The sequence below is a fragment of the Frankliniella occidentalis genome, unplaced genomic scaffold (assembly GCF_000697945.3).
Source record: "Frankliniella occidentalis isolate FOCC.00 unplaced genomic scaffold, Focc_3.1 Scaffold27, whole genome shotgun sequence".
NCBI classification, from domain to species: Eukaryota; Metazoa; Arthropoda; class Insecta; order Thysanoptera; family Thripidae; genus Frankliniella; species Frankliniella occidentalis.
The window spans coordinates 2163001-2183554 of NW_026267157.1; the positions used below are offsets into that span (position 1 = coordinate 2163001).

At 48.2% G+C, this 20554-nt stretch overlaps 1 protein-coding gene across 2 annotated transcripts in view; it reads right to left on the reverse strand.

The window, feature by feature from the left end:
- Positions 1 to 8598: 8598 nt before the first annotated feature.
- The window catches only part of LOC113209333 (platelet glycoprotein 4-like), a 76255-nt gene continuing 64299 nt past the window's right edge, over positions 8599 to 20554 (reverse strand). The window contains exons 1-12 of one of the 2 annotated variants that reach the window (XM_026426778.2): positions 15037 to 15189; positions 14725 to 14825; positions 13985 to 14097; positions 13620 to 13711; positions 13359 to 13522; positions 13108 to 13252; positions 12831 to 13022; positions 12387 to 12629; positions 12138 to 12285; positions 11853 to 11971; positions 11489 to 11602; positions 8599 to 10797 (exon numbers count right to left, since the gene is read on the reverse strand). In XM_026426778.2, coding sequence (XP_026282563.1) covers positions 10549 to 10797; positions 11489 to 11602; positions 11853 to 11971; positions 12138 to 12285; positions 12387 to 12629; positions 12831 to 13022; positions 13108 to 13252; positions 13359 to 13522; positions 13620 to 13711; positions 13985 to 14097; positions 14725 to 14825; positions 15037 to 15108 — 1752 coding nt within the window. In that variant the 5' untranslated portion in view covers positions 15109 to 15189 and the 3' untranslated portion in view covers positions 8599 to 10548. Of the gene's footprint in view, positions 10798 to 11488; positions 11603 to 11852; positions 11972 to 12137; positions 12286 to 12386; positions 12630 to 12830; positions 13023 to 13107; positions 13253 to 13358; positions 13523 to 13619; positions 13712 to 13984; positions 14098 to 14724; positions 14826 to 15036; positions 15190 to 20554 lie in introns of those variants that run through there. The other variant, XM_052265493.1, reaches the window with a different exon arrangement.

Genomic DNA, 20554 nt, shown 5'->3' on the forward strand with positions numbered 1-20554 from the left:
CAGCCGGAAGCCCTCTGCTCCGCCCCGCCTACATCAGACGCAGGCTGACGAGAGCGCTTCTTCGCCATGTTTGGACGCGTAATGTAAACAAACCCCTGTCGCCTGCCGCCGGCCGACCGGCCGCGGCGGGACCCGCTCGGTGCGAATCCATTTCCTGCTTTCGTGTGGCGCATGCCAAACTTGTCCGCAATACTCTTTTTTTTCTTTCTCGTTTTACTTTTCAGCGCGGCTCGGCCGACCTCAGGTTCATTGCCGCCTAAAGCGCTGCTTACGAGCCGCGATCGTCTTTGCGTTGGATGCTTTTTGCCCGCCCCGCCCCCTGCGTTCGGTTTGGCGCACGCTGGTTCAACGGCCTGCAGCGGCCCGACCCGCGCGGCCTTGCTGCCCCAGTGCTTTATGACTGCCAAACCGATGTCGTTTAGCGTTGAGGCAACTTTGGCTAATATTGACCAAAATCGGCCCCTTGGTTATGGCGATCCAAATGTTTTGATTACTTATTTACCAGGTAAGAAATTTTCCCGACAATATCTTTTTGACATCGATTTTCACATTGTTCGCGATAGTATAGAAAGGCTGGGATAAACGGCTTTTCCTTTTTCTACGCAAAAATGAAAACCGATGTAGAAACAATATCGTTATCGATATCACTATAGGGATTATTTATGAAGGCTTTTCTTAACAGAGAATATTATCACTACCCACGCTCATACACCGAAAACGAAGTGTGCGTATTTACACCACGGTGCGAATACATATTTTTAGTAATTACTACCAACGGAAAATAATACGAGTATTTTCCACGTGGATTTCCAAGTTTTTTTGTTTTTTTTTTCAGCCGCATGTGTCGATTTTCTGAAGTGATGAACCTGTCGCACGTGCGATCACAGTCTGCACTCTCTCAAGGCCGTTCGCCGTTCGGACGGGTGAAAGGTGGGTGGCTGCACGGCGGCGGATCCGCAAAAAAGGAGATAGAGCGATTCAAACTCAGTTCCGTTCCGCAACACTTCTTTTCCCTTTTATTTTCTCTCCTTGCCCGCCGTAGCAGCAGTATCGGCCCCGCGGCGGGCAGCAGGAGGAAGGTGAGTTTATTGGAGCGATGACCCGCGCGCGGGTAGTACAACATGATCCAGACGCTTCGTGAGGGATCACGCAGTGGAAAGGTACGGGCGCTGTCAGTCCAGGGGCGCGCGGCCAGGGCGGCCAGAGCAGCAGGCGCCACCTTGGCGTTATTATTGGAGTGGTGACTTTCCAGCACATCAGGGACGGGCAGTCATTAGCCAAGGGGGGGATTGCAAGAACAGGGGAAACGAGAGGGTCACCCGCGCAACCAGGGCAGTCCGTACAGGAGACTGCGTGCCCTAAAGAGAGGGGGTAGCAATAGCAATAACATGTGGGGTTCCGAAGGAATCAGGGCCACTAATTGGAGTTCATTATTGAAACCCTATTATATTTGTACCCCGCGGTGAAAATATTATCGGGTTCGAATGGAATCAGGACCTATTGGACTTCACGGGTACCCTATTATATTTGTACCCCGGGGTATATTATGGGGTCCCCATGGACTTCTAAAATTGTACTGCTGAAACTTTTGCAGACCCATAATATCTGTACCTCCACCTACTCCCGCTACGGCAGGTGCACGACCCATTGGCTAAAAGGGTTGGCTGGGCGGTTGCTGAACGCTGAAGACTCTGTAAGCTTGCACGGCGCAGAGAGTTGCCCAGGATGGCAGCGCGCGTGGGCGGGTGCACGAGTGTCGTAGATGCTCCCCTTGTCTCTGTGACCGAACACTGCAAAATGCTTGCAAACTATATTCTTTGCAACGTTGCAAAGAATTTTCGAGCTTTGTATTGCCAATAATTATTTCGTATTGCAAAGAAGTTCTTTTGCAAGCTGACAGTATCCTTGCTGCAAACAATGTGTTTGCATTGCAACAAAATAGTTTACAAGCTTGCGGGAACAACTAGTTCGGATTACAATGATTGCAAATTCTTTGCAAGCTGCAAAGAAAACAGTTTGCATAACAGGAACCTACTCTTTGCAAGTATTTTTGCAATGAAGTGTTCGCTTAGTGGTTTAGATTTGAGTTGTAATCGGTGGGCGGTTTGATTAATCCGATCTTTTTAATTACAATAAGGGAATCAATCGAAACGGACGTCGTTGGTGCGCAAAGCGAGTTACATCCGGAGCGGAAACAAAACGTTTATTACCAGAAACGAGCGCGCGGTGCGCGCACGTCACAGTCGTGCAAGTAGTGAAGTACCTTTGATTGTTTCCGATAATGCAAAAACCTGCGCGCGCGCGGCGTGTGTGGCCAGACCAGACCAGCCTTGGAGTGAGGAAGGTTCCCCGCTGCTGACAGCTCGGACGGACAGCTCGGCTCTCGCGAGCAGACGAGTCCCTCTAGCTTTTTCATTCAGTATTTGACGGAACGGCAGCTTGTTTCGGTTTCCGTGTCTCGACGTCGCGACGCGTCAAAAATGTAACCAGACGCTTCCCCTTCGGTCTCGTGGGTTTTCTAGGCGGCAGCCGAAAAACCGGCACTGGCCGATTTGTCTCCGAGTCAGAGTAGGATAGGAGAGAGAGAGGGGGGGGGGAGAGAGATGCATATTCAACGTCGTGCTTTATTATTGATGGTATTTCCTGGGGATCTCTGAAGGGATTGACCCCCTCACACCATCCGGATGGTTTTTGAACCGGTTTAATGGAGCATCAGAAGGAGGAGCTCTTTCGCATCCTGCACGTGACACGTGTCGCAGAGCGAGAAAGAGTCTACTGTAAAAATAGTAAAGGCATTACTGTAATTATTGCAAAACTCAACCTCGACGTACTTAAAACGATAAATACAAATAATTAGCAAGTTTCAATTGCCTTTTACAGAGTTTAGTTTGGCCGCATTAAGGTGGGGCTGAACTGCTTCGCCTCTACAGGACCTGCGTGTTTCGAGCAAAAATGAAACTAACGAGCGGCTATTTCGGGTACCCGATGTTGCACCAGGAAAAGTTGGAACACCGGTAGCGTGCGGCTTAGGGTTCGAGTGGTGCTGTACAACTCAAGCAGGCTTTTAGTTTGAGGAGACATCAAACAAATGTATTTGAAAAGTCTAGTCTCTTCTGCCACCGTGACATCATAGGTGACGCGTGCCGGCGTGGCGCCATGGACAATATTTGACCAGCGTGCAGATCACCTCTCGTCCCCACAACCTTATGATTGTGTTATAATATTTGACTAAAGTCGTATGAGTCATGCACTCGTGTTGTTCTCTTTCGGCCGTTTTACCCATTGCCCCGTTTGGGAGATGAGATACCACTGCCAGCTCGAGATACCTTGCCAGTTCTAGTCATTTCCATCCCCTGTAAATGCCGAGCCCCTACGCGCCCACCCGCGCCGCCCCACACCGCCATGCCCCGCCACGCCCCACCCCGCCACACCCCGCCACGCTCTACCACGCCCCGCCCCGCCCCGTTTCTGCAGCCTCGCGGCTGTATTGACGGAAGCAGGCTTGCCAACCCGCCACTCAACGCCACGCCATCGCGGCGGTGAAAACATTTCTCATGCAAATTTTCTCGGACGCGCAAATTGAAGTGTTCTTCGAGTGCGTAACCCTCTCCCCACTTCTCTCCGGCCACGCGCGAACGAGAGTTCAAAACGTCTAAGAAAACTTTGAACATGTCACACACGCAATAGAATACTTTTTTGAAATCCCTCGGAATTGTTTTTTGAGATGCAGTAAAGCATAACATGTGTTAATAATGGTAATTACTCCGAATTTTCAGATTCGATTTTTAAAATGTGAATAACAAAGTTATAGTAATTCTTGCACGTTTTAAGAGATGTTGATGATTTTAATCGTCAGAGCAAATTAAATCGTAGCACATGCGGGGGGAAAAATCCTCCAAAGCTGCTATATAATAAGGCGTACGCGAGGTTTAATGCTCTTTGAAAGACAGTTATATATTTACAATGATGCACCCTAAACCAAAGTATTAAAGTCCCAAGGGAAGAGTCCTGTTGAAGTCGCTTCGAACGGCCCGAAAGTACCTAAAACGTAATTGCTTTAGGCTTATTTCGATTTTCCCGCGCGGGTGTGGAGTCGGAAATAGGTGGTTGTCGACTCGGCTACATGTCTGCCAGCTCAAAACCCCGATCGTTTGAAATTTTTCTGTGCGGGGCCCGCGGCACGCTTACCGAGCCTGACGTGCCTCGACGTCGTCCCGACGTCCTTCTTCTGACCCGCAGCATCGTCTTTTGCTTCAAATCTGGAGGAAGAAAAGTTGTCCTTGGCCCGCTGGGGTCGGGTGGGGTCCCCGGAGCGACCTTCCTGTTCCTTGAACCTGGCCCCACGAGGCGCATTGCTCGCGTTGGCCGCGTGGGCGGCGAGGGGCGCGCGGCCGTGCAGCACACCGAGACCGTCCACAAGATCATCCGAATGTTCAACACGTTTCGACTTATTGAGGCCCTCGGACTCCCAGGGTAAGATCGGCACGCGGTTTATTTTGACTTGACTAACCACGAGGCCTCTTTTGGCCCAAGGTTGTTTTGGGCCATGCATTTTGCACCGAAAAATCCAAGGGTGTGAATGTCAGACACCTGTAGGTGTGTCAACTTCATTTGCACACATGGAAGTACAAGTGTGTTAATTTTAGAGGAAAATTCACACTTAACGCTCGTAAGTGTAACACTGGTCATTGACCCGTGTGACATTCACACAATTGCGCGTTTCTAGGGGAAAACACGGAGATGTAAACAGATTTCTAGTTACTTAATAAAAAGGCCATGGCCGTTTAAACTGAGCAGAGCACATCAAAGTGACGGAGTAAAAGTAAACAATCCCCCCCTTCCCCCCAGGCCACTTGTGAACAACAGAACAGGGGACACTGCATCCTGTCCTTGAACCTGCGCTCGCGCGCCGCCGCCAGCGCTGCCATCGCGATTAGCCCGTCTGGACGGCGTTACCATTTACTTTTGCACTTCCTGATAAAATATCGCCAGCGTCGTGTTATTATTACTTGGAGAAGAACGAACACCCACCTCGCGGTGTGATCGTCACGCGTACCAACACCCAAGATTGTGAATGTTGCACACTTTTAAGGGTGCGATTTTCAGCTTAGACACTCGTCTTAGTAAAGGTGTTATTTTTCTTTTGACTTTCGTATACTCGTACTAGTAAAGGTGTAAATTTTGCTTGGGTTCTCGTACAGTTGTACTTGTAATCTTGAAAGTGTACGAAGGAAAATTCACAGGCCTACAAGTGTAAAAATGGAGATTTGCACGCCTACAAAGGGAGGAACACCTCCATGTGTGTGACGTATTCACACCACACACTTGGATTTCCTGTGGACCGCTAGCGTAAAGCGGCAGATTAGGTACGGTAGCGCACACTGTTAAAAATATTTTGTGATTTCGCAACACTTTCATGATACGAAGCAACTGTGAAATCACAAAACTTCTTTGCAGTGGAAAATGTACATTTTGCTGTCTTACTAGGAAATAGTTGTGAACCAATCGTAATAATTTCTAATGGTATCAATTTTTGACAATGAAGAGTTTTGATTTCACAAAGAGTTTTGGCAGCTTTTTTCCCAACGAATTCTACGTGAAGTTCTGAAATTTTTTAAACAGTGTATGATTTTTTTCGTCTTTTTGATGACTTTGCGCCTCACACGTAGACATGAGCGCCGACCGGATTTTTACCGGCGGCGGCGTTTGGCCTAAAATTTGTCGGCGGCGGCGGCGGCGGCGGCGGCGTGACCGGCGTCCACAACTGAAATTCGGCTTTAAAATATTCTGAAAACGACAAATACGCAAATATTGCGCTATTGTTGCATGAGCTTTGATATGTAATACACAAAAAATGTTTCCTGTCCAAAAAAACATAAAAAGTTGGCAATCTTCTGAAAAATTTGGCGAGACGAATTTTTTGCCTACCTACAAGGCGTCTGCCGTTCGATTTCAGTGAAAATTTTGTGCTAAAAAACCCGCGCCGCCGACCACGCCGCCGACCAAATGGCCGGCGGCGGCGCGGCGGTGCGCCGAAAAATTTCTATCGGCGGCGGCGTGGCGTCGGCGCGGCGCCCATGTCTACTCACACGTACTCGTATCCCGCGTCTACTAGGCTTATGACTCACGTGTCTCGTGTAATGCCAGGCTTTGATGCGACGTCGGGCAAAACGCGCCCAAGAAGCAAGGTCTTAGCTACTTACACTGATAAACTAAGTGCGCGACTGCAAGTTGAAAACTTGTAAGTGTTCAACTTGGTAGGTAAGTGCACTTCGAAGTGTGCAACTCGTCAGTTAAGCACTTTCTACTCAGTGAGCGTTCAATCTAAGGAAATGTTCAACAGAGGATTTGCACAATTGCATGTACACGCCTGCCGAGCTGAACACTTGTAAGTGGAAGACTACGGAGTTGCACACGTACAACTATTTAACTTTGAAGTTACACTTTTACAAGTGTTGAGCAGTAGAGTGGGTCGTAGGAAAAGGATTTTGGAAATTGAAAACTTAATAGTGCGGAAAAGTTGCCCTGTCCGATGACAAATTCAACGCATTTTTATATTTTGAGATCGGATAATATTTTCCGATCCCGCAGAGCGTTTGAAGTTTTGGGGAAAAGACTCAAAAAGTGAAATTTCTGATTTTTCGCTTTCCAGCGAACATTTTTTTGAAAACAAATCTCCAAAATGCAATCTATGCAAAAAAAATGCGTCTAGTGATGAGCCACACTTAAAATTTGACTGAAGGGTGTAGTCAGTTGCAAGTGCAAATTTAGGCCAGCAAAGCCATTTTTGTGTAAGTTTTAAGTTAAAGTGGCACCTGAATGACTCCGAACGGGCGTTCACACAGCTACAAGTATGCAACAATCGCCCACTTGCGTTTCCAGTGCACTACTAAAAGGCGGACTATTACCCTCCACACTGCATCTCCAGTGAGTGTCTGGTGCACAAAAGCCTTCGCGTGCTCGAACAGGGCCAGCAGCTCGAGTGTGTCGAATCATATCGACGACACGAGTGTCAAGAGGGATGGTGAGGCGAGGAATCCGGCGCACTGTGAGCGCAGCCCTACTAGTGTGTTTCGGGCTCTTTCCATGATGGCCGTTAGATCCAACCGTCGACTGGTTCCCGAGCGCGACGCAGGCATCGCGACGCCGTAAAAATGCGCAGTAAAAATCGGAAACATGCCATACACGCGTTCGGGTTCCGCGACGCGATGTTCGTAGACTATTTGAATACGAGCTGATCGTTCGAGACATCCATTAATGCGAGCAAGGCGAGTATGGCTGCGACATGCGTCGAGCCGGAGATAAAAGAGACGACGCATAAGCGACCATAGGGGACCGGCAAGAGAGTAAAACGTATTCGTTATTTTTTTTTACTTAGATTCAATGACGACGGAGCGCTAGGCGCCTGCGAGGCTCAGGGTAGGCCACCCCACACTGCACGCATGCGCTGCAGGTGAGATGTTGCCTACCTGCCAGGCGCTAAAGAGTGGCCGTTTGCGGCCGAGTAGTTCTTGTACGAATATCTTGCTTCAACGCATGAGCGTCGCCAAAAAGGAGCGCGGTGAAAAAACATGATCGGAAAATTACAGCGCATGAACGAAAAACGCTTCAAGATTCGAAGAACAACAATATGTGATGTAACTCGTCTCGACGATAAGACGTCCGGCCCAAATAACGATAGAATTGCGCCGAGCTCAGAGATGCGTAGGGCCTACTGTAAAAAAAGCGTTTGGTCGTAATTGTGAATCGCAACCCTATCGCATGCGTAGGCCCGGTATCGGGAGATAATTTTAAGACGAAGAAGACGGTGTCCCCGCATAATTCACTATCTCCTTTCATGGTAAGATTAGTGCAGTTGAAAGTGTCTTTCTTCTTGGATTTAAAAATGACAACGTATACAACAGTTTGATTTGTAAAGCATTTGTTGAGCCATCAAGGCTCTTACGAAAATCGGTTTGCATTACAAACTATTTGTTCGTAAGCTTACGAAAAATTAGTTCGGAACACAACAACGCTTTAAAATCCTTCGTAAGGTACGAAGGTTTTGGTTTGCATTATGAACCTATTGTTTGTATTGTAATTTGTAAGCAATTTACAGCGCGCGACTGTGTACTGGCTGACGTAAGGCGCCGTGGCCCGTGCAAGGAGCAACAAGGGGGGTACTCAACAATCAGGTGTTTTGGGCTCCAAATGAAAAATATACCCGCCGCTTTACGAACGTGTGTTTTGTATGTGTATATATTTTTCTGTTTTTTACTTCTTTTTTTTTTGCATGATTGTTTTTTGGTATTTTCTTTTTTTGTAATTTTTTTGTTAATTTTTGTGTGTTTATTTTTTGTGTGTTCACCTTTTTGTGTGTGGCGGGGGTGGGGAGACTGGTCAAGCTAAGTCGCGGGGCCCATTGCGCTTATCGACAGGACAGTGCTGCTGCGAATTTTGCCCATTTCGTGCGAATTTCCCCCCACAGGCCGCGTCACGACCATATTCGCACACATATGGAACGATTAGAGCGGTCATTGTTTTATTGTTTGTCTTGATTAGAATTAAACATCAATCTAGAGGGTGAGATAATTATAAAAGTATAGTGGACGCGCAATGTAAAGTTTCAACTTTTTTTAATAATACAAAATAAATAAAGATTTGTGGCACACCAAGGCGATAGCTTTCACAGTGTTCTCAAAGATATCGAATGCTACTAAACTTCGACTCTTTCACATTGTATATAAAAAGAACATTGCATCGGGTCGACAATATTCGCCGAAGAGAAAAGGTCACCCCCAGACAAAGTAGCCTTCGTTCTACTCATGAGAGACATCATTAAGCAAGAGGAAAAAAAGGGTGAAATTACTGCAATGTTGCAGATCCTAACATACGTGACGTCAGAACGAATCACTTAGCCTGGTGCTCATCGCCGTGCTGCGAGTGCCATGCAAATAAAGATGACACATTCTATTTGTTTGAAAAAAAGTGAGACCAAAGTTGCACTCTAAAACTACTGTGTACGAGAGTGATGTTTCACACAGACAAGCGTTTGACAGCACTAACATATGTGCTTTTACTAAGCACACTTTCAAGATATTGGATATCTCACACATGAGATTGCAGCACAAGTGAAAAGTGCAACTGACAAGATCCAGAAAAATGAGACGACGATTACAAGTAGAAACGGTTCGATTTATTTACAGTATGAGATCTATATGTACGCGCATCACATTACAATAAAAGTATTACATGGTCCCAACGCAAATGCACTATGCAGCTGCATTTGGATCTTTTTCGAACTGCAGACACAGATGATCACTTAATATCATAACCTATCTTAACCTATCTAAATCTAATACTATTATTTTTTTTAATATTTTCTTTTGTTGTTTTAAATATACATAATAATATGCATTCTTCCATTCATGGTGACGTTTAGCTGTGAAATAAGTACACCAATATCACAGATTGCTGTTGTTTGAACAGGGGGAAACAAGGTGATGCGGTGCGGTATGTCGCAGAAGTTATTAAAAAGAAGCTTATTACTCGCTTCAACACACTGAAAAACGGCTGATTTTTCATACCACTTTTAGTGCACGTGTCGAATGTTCGGTACTTCAATCAGACGGTGACCCGTGGCCCTAGCCATTGTGCTAAAACGCGAGAAAATAATACCCCTTAAGAAATCAAAACGATGTGCAATATCAGAGATAAGTCGAATTTAGGCCTTGATTATAATCGTTTCGACACAAAAGTCGACAATTTTCTGATTTCGATCGCATTATTTCATCAGAGAAGTCAGCATTTTTTGATTTTGATTGTAATCGATTCAACACAAAATTCGTAAGCTTTCTGATTTCAGTCCAATTTCGTCTCGATATCTCCATTTCTCTGAGGGTAGTGGCTGAACCGAGAGCAACGAGAAAAGAAGCCACTGCCACCGCCACAATGCTCAGACGATGAGAGGGGAAAGAACAAGTGTACGAAGTAGCATGCCAGATGAAATGCCACGTATAAATATGGTTCGAGTCGGAAGAACACATCCGAACGCATCGAGTATTGCACACGTTATCACCGTATAGTACCATCATCATGGGAGGTATCCTTGCGCTGCAACTCGTCGAAAGAAAAAAAATATCGGTGGCACGGCATAATAGGGGGGTAGTGGGGTAGTGGGTAGTACAGAAAAAAAAAAGTCCGAATAACTTGAGCATAACTGCTCTATCACCGGCAGGAAGTCTTTGGTTATCACAAAACTCGCGCTGAGAGCGACTTCACTGAACGGTACCCGTACGCACTCCGACATCATGGAGACCACGTGGGCCCGCCCCATCTCACCGGGTCCTGTAGGGTAGGGGTCTTGGGGGAGCCCTGGATAGGTCCTGGAGAGATCCTTGAGGGGGCACGCCAGAACCCCCGGGGGACGTCTTTGTAAGACTCCGAGAGGGGTCCAGCATGAGTCCTGGAAGGGTTCATCCAGTCAGGTCTTGGGGGTGCTTCGCGGTTCAAAGAACAGGGGGTCGTCGTCGCCGTGGTCCTCTGCACCAGGACGCCGCCGTAGTCTGCTCAGCTGCAGTAGGTCTTGTCGGCGGCCTCGTCCTCGTACGAGACGGGGCGCTCGTAGGCGCCGCGGTCGTCGGCCGCGCACAGCGCAGTCCCGGCGCGCCGCAGCAGCAGGAGCCGGCGCACGATCACGACCGCCGTGACGAGCGCGACGAAGGGCAACACGTACAGCAGCACCAGCTCGATGGCGTCCAGCAGGTAGCTGGCCACGAGGATCATCACCTTGAAGCCGGTCTCGTACGGCGGCAGGTCCTGAGGAGGCAGGGACGGATCATCGTCACATCCGGCAGCGAGTCAGTTCCCAAGGCGCGCCCTCGCGACGCGGGGTCGCGGGCGTTCAAGTCAAAACCCGAATAAACACCAACAACTTTTCTGAACCGGCTCGACACAAACGTGTGCGAGCGCAATATTCTAATAATTGTTTCGCTTCCGTTGGGCCTGGTGTGACGTTTAGACGAGGGGTCCTTCACTATAAATTGTAGCGTACATCGATTTTTCTGTTTTTCTTGATTTTTTGTGATTTTCTCTTGATTTATTGTGTTTTTTTGTAATTTTTTTGTGATTTTTTTCTGACTCTTCGTTAATTTTTAATGATTATTTTTGTGATTTTTCGCGATTTGTTATGATTTTTTCGTGATTTTTGCTAAGGGTGTACACTGATTTTTTTGAGTGAAGGACCCCTCACGTTGAGATGTAAGGGGCGGGTACTTTCTGTTTGTCTTGCAATATAAAGTAAGGATTGACAATAGAAATAGCAGAAATGTCGGTGACGTCAAGTATCAGTGATGTTCTCTTCGTAAGTTCTTTTTTTAAGGGGGGGGGGGGGTCAGTTAGAAAGCCAAATAACAGCCCCCATAATCTCACCGGAATAACTCACTTTGAGGAGTCATAGAGAAAACTACTCAGTAATATGAAGTAAATTTGCGCCGAGTGCGCTGCTTACCTCAGCAAACCAGGCGACGGGGAGCACCATGCCCTTCCGCAGGTGCGGCAGGTCCTTGGTGACCATCACGTTGAGCTGCAGCCGCGACCTGCCCTGGAGGGTCATACCGAGGCGCTGCGGGAGCAAACAGACGTCAGCGCGTGAGCAGGATGGGTGGCCTACGCTCCCGGGCGGCGGCCAGCCGGGGAAACCACGACGAGCGGGAGGGGGTATCATGGCGACCCAACAGAGACACCACAGGAGTCCACAGGGACACTATTGTACCCCAGAGGGTACAAATGTCACGGGGTCCCCTTGAACTCCACTGGTGACCCTGATATTTTGTAGGGCTCCATAATATAAGACACATGTGCACTGTGCTCACCGGGTGGATGTCGGCGGACATGTCGTGCTCCTCCGCATTGGGCGTCATGCCCTCGAAGGGCGCAGCGACCGCTGGGTCCGTCAGGTAGAAGTGCGGGTACGAGATGAAGGTGGGGGCACCTGCGAGGCCAAATAATCGTAACTCAACATGTGTGAGTGGGGAATCGGAGGATAATGCGTAGGTAACGTGCCCGAGATAGTCCCGAAAGTGATCCGGGGGTAATCTGAGACAAGTCTAGTGGAAATCCAGGGGGTCGACCAGTGGGACGATGGGCTGAGCTCTTACCCGTGCAGGGGCTGGTATCGAAGAGGCCGTCCGCGGCGCACTCGTTCAAGTCCGTCTTGTTGCAGAAGCACAGGTTGTCTTTGAACGTGCGTGGTGAGTTGAACGCGTTCCGGTCCACGATGTAGCGTGCCGCGCGAATGCCCTGCGCCTGGAGACGGACAAAAAAGACACGCACCGTCATCGTCAACGAGTCCATTCGCGACCGTCGCGTCGTCGTCCGTCACCCTGCAAAGTGGTGGACAAACTCACCATGACGTTTTTATCGTGGACGAACTTGACGAGCCGGCAGGCCTCGGGCTTGAAGGCGTACACGGGCTGCCGAGCGCGGATCGTCCTGGGCGGGAAGAGGGACCCGTCTGAGCCCTCGAAGGAGTTGCACGATGCCTCGGGCCAGGCGTTAAGGTTGGCCTTCTTGTTGTAGCGCACGATGTAAGACAGCTTGTCGATGTCCGAGGCCCCCGTCAGAATCGTTATGTCATCCGGTCGAAGTTTCTACGCATTGGAAGTCCAGGGTTTTAATTTGCTATAGGCGTTATGAAGGGTCCAGGCTACAGATTATGGAGAGTTTGGGCAATAATCTATGTGGGATCTCAGCTATAGGTTATGTAGTGTTTCGGCTATACGTTGTAGGGTTAAGACCATAGGCTCCAACAGGATATACGGCTTCACCCTTATCACTAAAACACCACTTACCCCGTTAAGAAGTCCGACCCTGTCCATGGCGACGTTATCGGAGGGTAGAAGCTTGGACATGCGGAAGAGCTCGTCGTCGTAGCCCCAGATGAAGTCTTGGGCCTTGAGGGTCACAAGGGGGCTGTCCATGCGCAGGGTCTTCAGCACCATGGAGACTGGTCCCCACAGCAGGTCCAACTTCGCCTTCGCTCCCTGAGAAACGTGGAGCGTTGGTTGGCGTTTGATGAACGACAGAGCAGGGCAGTGGGGATAATGTCAATTATTTTCCTGTACTTACGAAGAACGGCAGGTTCGGCACCACGACGGTGGCGTTGAGGTCACCACCGGACTTCTCCGGCGTATACTCGTACTTCCTGGCCTCTTTGTAGGCAATCGTGAGACCCTTGTCGTCGAACTTGATATCCTCTCGAGAAATAATTTCCCTGAAAACGGACCACAAAACATTGGTAATTTAGCGATATTCTTCATGTAGGGGCCATGGAAGTTCACGAACTCCCTCAAATTTAAGCGAAAACGAGGAGTACGAACTTGTACGCAAACGGTCCAATTTCATCCAGTTTAAGCTTGAGGCTGGGGTCCTGCTGGAACTCTTCCCAGTTCGAATAGTTCCAGATGTAAACTCGGAACATCGGATTCACCGGTGGCGTCACCCACCACGCAAAAGTGCCCTTATTCTCGTCTAATACCATTTGCTGTCGCAATAAAAAAAAACACAAGATTATCACGAGACCCGGCCTAAAAATAAAATCCGTCGAGATTACTTAACCGGGACACGCTGGCTGTACTCACATTGGCCACGAAGTTGTGGAAAGCGTCCGTGGTCCACATGATACAGGAGCCGCACAGGCTGAACACGCATGCCGCGAGGAGGGCGACAAGACCTGTCAAGTCATGAGGGTGCTTAGCATCGTGACAGAGAAACTACTACGGGGTTACACATATTATGGGGTCCGAAAAGAATCAGGACCCCATTTGAGAGTCTAGGAACCCCACGATACTTTTATCCCTGTCTTCGTCTTCAATCGTGAACGTGAACCAAATGTATGGCCATGCTATTTCACTGGTAAAAAAAGTGAATGGGGCGCAAGTCCAATGGAAAGTCCGAAGGACTTACGCCCTTCTTCACCTCTAATTTGTACCCGGCATCTCCTTACCTCTCCATCTCGGGCTGTCGCGCTTCCTCCGTCTGAGGTTCGCCTCCAAGTCCCCCGCCTTGGCCGACGCAGTGCCGCTCTTGGAGTACTGCTCCGAAGGGGCGTCGGACTCGCTGTGCGACAGAGAGACTCAATCAGGCAAATCTATGACGAGGCGAGGTTCAACGCGTGTTCCTTATATTAGTATTATTGCTAGGGGCTCGCAAAGATAAAGTGAACGACAGGAAACAACTGTAAAAAAAAAGAAACAACACACGGAAGACGCGAGTAACTGTAAATGGACGCGTTCCACTGCACACTTGCAAGGAGCTGGATGAATTCTCGCGACGAGGCCAAACTTGCATAACTCAAACTATAGCATGTCACTGGCTTATTTGGCTTAGAGTTCTGCAGAACTACTTGTTCCGAGTGCCTCAGGCCCTAGTAATGGCCCTGTAATGCCTTTTGATTCTCTTTATCAAAATTCTAAATAATAATGTAAGGGAGGTAGAGGTTGTCGGTCGGGGAACTATTATTGTTTTTGTTTTCATGACAAAGGAATTGTTTTTTCCATATGCATTAAATCTGCTTGCTCCATCCATCAGAACCGAATGCCTTCCGGATCAATACACCGCACCATGAGGTCGCGGCAAAAAATAATACCACTTCCAGACAAGACATACGACGCTAAATACGTGGCGTTACCGTGACATAGCGAGCTCAACGTCACCCTCTTTGCGCGGGATCACTAATCTACTCACCTCCCGCCGCAACACAGCCAGGTCCTGCGACACTCCTTGTCCGTGTGCTTCAGCGTTTCCAGGAACGGCCTTCGAATGTTGCCGACGAACCACCCGGAGTTCTGCAATCAAACACGTTCACAAACGGTCAGCGCCTCTGCCGGAAACTTCAAGACGCACAACCAAACCATCACGGAAAAACTCTCTCGTCGAGGGCAAGCGTCGCCAACGAACACACGAAAAATAGTCACTCAGGACAACAACAACTGCCAAGGAAAACGTTCAATTCAACGCGACAGTTCCACGCCAAACCACATCAATTCTTGTCCTCACATTGACGGGTTCGCGCTCAGCGCACGCCCTCCCCTGCTCCTTCTCGGCCTCGGCTCGCTTGCAGGCGCCCATGTCTCGCGGATCACACACGGCAGTGCACTACAGCTCGCAGCCCCCGGCCCGCCCAGGCCGGCCCGTCCGGGGGCGCGTCCGAGACTCCCCATACGAACGCGGCCCCCGATAAGGTTGACCCCGCTAACCTCTCTTTCCGTGACCCACGCCTCACCGGACACCCGCCGCGCCAACGACGCGCCGCCCGATGCACTGGGCGCGAGGGCGCTGGCTACGCGAGCTGTGCGTCGACCTCGTCAAATCGGAAGCGTGGAAAGATGAGTTTCGTCGTGACCACAGAGTGATCAAGGCCCATTTAATAATTTTGTAAGATCATACTACCACACTGGACGGCGCTGAATGTTGCTAGCCCATTGCTAAGAGGCGTGGATTATTTTATTCTAGTGGAAAAGTGATGGTGATGGTATGGTGGTGATGGTGTGGTGGTGGTAGGCGAGGAGGAGGAAGTAGTGGAGGAGGTAGAGGAGGAGGAGGAGGAGGAGGAGAGAAGGAGGAAGAGAGGAGGAGAGGAGGAGGAGAGGAGGAGGGGGCGAGAGGAGGAGGGGGGCGAGAGGAGGGGGATGAGGAGGGTGAGGAGGAGGAGGAAGAGGGGAGGATTTCGGCCTGAAGGCGCGTTATCGGAGCGCAGCTCGGAAGCTACACGGCGCGTCGCGGTCTTTATCGACGCTACGAGGCTCTGTTGCATCTCGGAGAAGTTGTGTCGATGATAGTTTTGTTTGTTGTGTCGGACTTCATCGAAGCCAGAGGCACCACCAAACGGCAATATGCTGCGCTTATTCGGCGGAACAACTTTTCATATTAGGGGTCATCTTGACAATCGAGTTCTACCAGGTTAATATAACTTACGTACAAAAACTGTCCCTCACTATTTAGTGTGTCCCCACGAAGAAAAAAAACATTGGCCCTTAGAACTAAACATTTTGTCTCTGGACCGACAGTTTGGACGCACTAAACAGTTTTGTCCTGCTGAGCACCAAAGTTTCATTGCCCAGTTTCAAAATTTTGTTGACACTCACAGTAATTTTAGCGGCGGGAACTAACTTTTTGGTATCAGGAGCAAAGTAGGACGCATAAAACAACTGTCAAGTGCCCGACAGGAAAATATTTTCTCAGTGCCCGTGGCTTTCCCGTTCCGAGGTTTTTTAATGTCCTGTCCTTCATGAGTTGCGAACAGGCATTTTCCACGGACGTTCCTCAAAAAAAATAAAAAAAATGATAGTAATAATTAAAGGAAACGCGGGACAAAGTAAAACAGTAGAAAAAAATGACTCATGGTGGAAGTGTCAAAGAATTCCGTTCATGACGGGTTGAAGGCTCCACGCCGCCCAAAGAGGCTGTGCAGCAATGAGAAAATCTAACAAAAATTCAATGTCGTGGGCTGGTGCGCTTAATTTGTCTCTCTCTCTCTCTCTCTTTCTCTCTCTCTCTCTCCACCCTTCCCCGCTCGCCCCCGACGAGTCGACACGCTCCTTTTAGGCCGATAAGGCGACTTCCTTAATCATGTTCTTACTACATAATAATTGAGTTCGCCGATGGCCGCCTTGTAAAGTAAGCGTCGTCTGCACTCGACGACCGAAGTGCCCCGCAAAGGCGTTATCTTGAACAGCAACCGTTTTCGCCCCCCTCCCCATTCCCATCTCTTCAGTAAAAGTAATTCGGAATCCCCATTTCAATCGATCATATTTTTATGCCACGTTCACGATAAGCTCGCTCGCGACCAAAAACTTGCCAAAGGGAATGGCTGCATAGCTGGTGTTGCACACTACTGCTGACCTCAAACAGCAACAGTTTGGCATAGGAAGAGGGGAGGTGGGAGGTCTCTCTGAGTTAAAGTGGGTATGGGGTGCTGCGATCGAAATATGAAATATGAAAATACGAGCGGGAAAAGGGTACGGTAAAATGCGATTTGTCTTTGCAATTCTGTGCAATTAACAAAAAACAACATTATTGTTTCCAAAGACGCGAAGTCGGGCACTATATGTGTAGAGCGACAACAGGAAGCGTTCTTCCCGTCGCGATATTGACACAATTTTCTTTTGCATGGCTTGGAGGGTGGCAGGCAGGTTAGAGAGAGAAAGAGAGAGAGAAAAAGAGAGAGAAAGAGAGAGAGAGAAGGAGGGAGAGAGAAGGAGAGAGAGAGAGAGAGAGAGAGAGAGAGAGAGAGAGGAGGTAGGTTTGCTTGGGGCGGGCGCCAGGGGTCGAGCGGCCGTTTGCAGCCTTGTTATCAACATTGGGCGCCTCTTCGCCAAAAAAAATTGGCGTGCGCTGTTATCACGTCACAGCGAAGCGAAACGCCCCCAAAAGACAGAAAATTCATGTCCCATTGACCGATTTAAGTTATCGTGCGCGGGTCTTGCACCGCACGCGGCTGCGGTATATTCTTAGGGCGGATGCAGTACAGGGAAGACAGGATGAGATAGTATGGACAAGACAAAACAAAAGGCACGCGTGAGCAGTACGGCGAAACACGTACATGGACCCGGACACCTTTCCCAAAATAATGACTGAAATGCCGCCGACCGCGCTTCCTGTAAAGACTCCCGATGCCGGTGCTTCTCTGTCTCTGTCTCTCTTTCCCCAGAGCTTTGCAGGGTGTTTATCGGACGTCTGAGACGTATAGGTCACGAAACGAAGTAAGAGGAGCCCTTGCGGGGCCGCGAAACAGAGATTGACGCTCGCGGCACCAGCATCGCAATAACCCGTGCGATTGAAAGGGAACCTTCTCGAGCGCCTTGTTTCGATAACTTTGGCCCGCCGCGCCGCACGCGAAAAAGATACGACCAGACAAAAATATACAAAACAAAAAATTTAAAAAAAAATCGAAATACGAGAAGTGTACTGTATGTTAATAAGAACAAAACTGACCCGACGACAGGGCGCAACGAATAACATAATGGAAGCTTTTATTGATTATTTCTGAAAAATGGCACGGCTTATCACACAGTACACATTCTTCCACGGTATATTATGGAGGCAGGAAAAATAAAGACAGCTTCCTCACTTTCCCAAACGAGAGTAATCTTCTTTCAACTTTATATTGTACCCACTTTAGCGCTTTTAATGACGTCTTTGTACTCTTATTCAACAGTAAACATTAAGGGATTATCAAGATAGTACGTCAATCATTCGTGATAACACAACTGCCAAGTTCAGCCTATTAAGCAAGCCCTTGTAGCGCCGCTGATAGGTAGGCAACATCTTGCATGCAAAGCATGCGTGTTCTGCGGGGTGGCCTACCCAGAGTCTCGCAGGCGCTGACCTCCAATAGTTTACTGATAATGAATCAGAGAAAATTAGACGTACGTACCTCCACCTCCAGTTGGCCGATCACTATTTTAATTTCTTGTTTCAAGAGCAACATCGATCCTAGAACAGAGCTATCGTACTCGGACCAAAACAGGGTTTGGCTAGCCCTATCACTGTGAGAAATTATTGGAAGTGTTTTAGGTAAAGCTTCCATGCTGTACCTTTAAATTTTCAAATTGAAAAAGGAGCAACATGTATTGACTTGGAATTCATCAAGGAGCAAGATTGGGCTGTGGTGCAACATATTCTGCGAATTGTTAATACAAAATACGTTTGTAAAATGTACAAAATCACAGTCTTCTCTGTTTGTTTTTGTTGGATGGGTGGCGCTGCGGACACCCCGCTCGGCCCGCCGGCCGCGCTAGGCGCAAGGGGGCGCTCGCAGGGTGCGGGCGGAACGGAAGGGACCCCAGAAATGTCTCGTTATCTGTGTCTGGGCCAACTGACCACACAGGCTTGCACACAAGCCGTCCGGCCGGCAGCGCGCGTGCGAGCAGGGTGGCGGCGCGTGCTGGCGGCCAGCTCACAACGTGTGCACGTTATGCTTTATATAAAGTGAACATGGCAGAATATACTTTAATTGGCATGCGCATGTACACATTTCTAAACGTGTACACGGGCTTGTGCACATTTATATATACGCACATGGACGTGTACACATTTATAATTGCGTACATGGGCTTGAACACATGAATGGAAGTATACATGCCACGTATTAAGTATACTTGAAGTACGCCGTTGTACACATATTTGAACTTTTGAAGCAGCCCCAGCCCCCGCCTCTGTCGCCGTCATCGCCGGGGACGGAGAGACGGTCCGAGTGCGCTCGCTGACCCAAACCAAGACCGCAGCCGCAGTCAACACTGTGCGCGTGACGTCACGCGGGGGAGCACGGGGAGAGGAGGAGCAAAGGCGATTGACACGGGAAATAATAAACCAAAATTGAAAACATTAAAACAAAAAACGAGAAAGAAAAACTTTCTTTTCAAAAAAAAAGGAGGATTTTTGCGAATTTTATCTTTTGTGTTGACATGCAAGTATGGTTCACTGTTAAAATTAGTATTGTAAATTTACGATACCTGTATCGTAAACTTTCATAGCGACAAGTGTTGTTATATTACGACACTCTTGTCAGAAAAATATCGTTATTTTACGGTAATGTTGTTAAAAAAATTTTTTTCGTAAGATCAGGGATAGGGTCTTGACTATTTCTGTATGGTTTACAACTGTGTCGTCAGATTACAAAATTATTGTGAACATACAAACAATATCGTCTAGAAACGACTCGGTCCTGTTTCTCAACAAATAAATCGTTATTTTACAGAAAAAAATAAAAAATCTTCTGCTCAGATTGAGAAATAATGCACATTCCTAATATCTTCTCTAGTTATTTCTGCTTTGATATGACATGAGTTGTTTTCCCAGTTTTGATGAAAAGAAAATTGAAAGTTAAGAATATTAGTCGATTTTTATTTTTTTTCTGTAAAATAACGATTTATTTGTTGAGAAACATTTTCTTTCGTTTTAAAACAATGAGTTCGTTCTAATACGATATTAATGTAGTTTTGCCCAAGAATGAATCTTTCCATCATCAAACGGATTTGTCGTACTAAAACAAGCTTACTGTTAATTAATGTTGCTTTCGTTTTCTGTTGAAACAACAATGTTGTTTTTAAACGACAAATTTCTTACAAAATTTGTCGTAATTTTACAACTTTTTTTAACAGTGTTCCGTAGAGCGTGCTAAAATTCCAAGCATGATAGGCCACACCTACACTTTTACATGTGATCCCGGTGAGCCCGATGCATACGTGACTGGCCGCCGCGACTCCCGGCCTGCGCCCGGGAGGTAGACAACCCATCCGACCCGCGCCGCGCCTCGGCGGCCCGCGGCCGGGCGCCAGGCTGGGAATGCGTGAGGTGGATGAGGTGGCTGGTCAGTTACTGCCACTTTGCTGCTCCATTTACTCATGAAGGACTTCGCCAAAAGAGATAGGTATACTTGGAAAAGGTTATGCGCTCTACACTATTCCACGAATAGGTGAAAAATTTCTGAAAGAGTGCGTCCGGAGTACTCCCGGAGTACATTACCCGGAGTACATTATCCGGAGTACATTATCCGGAGTACATTATCCGGAGT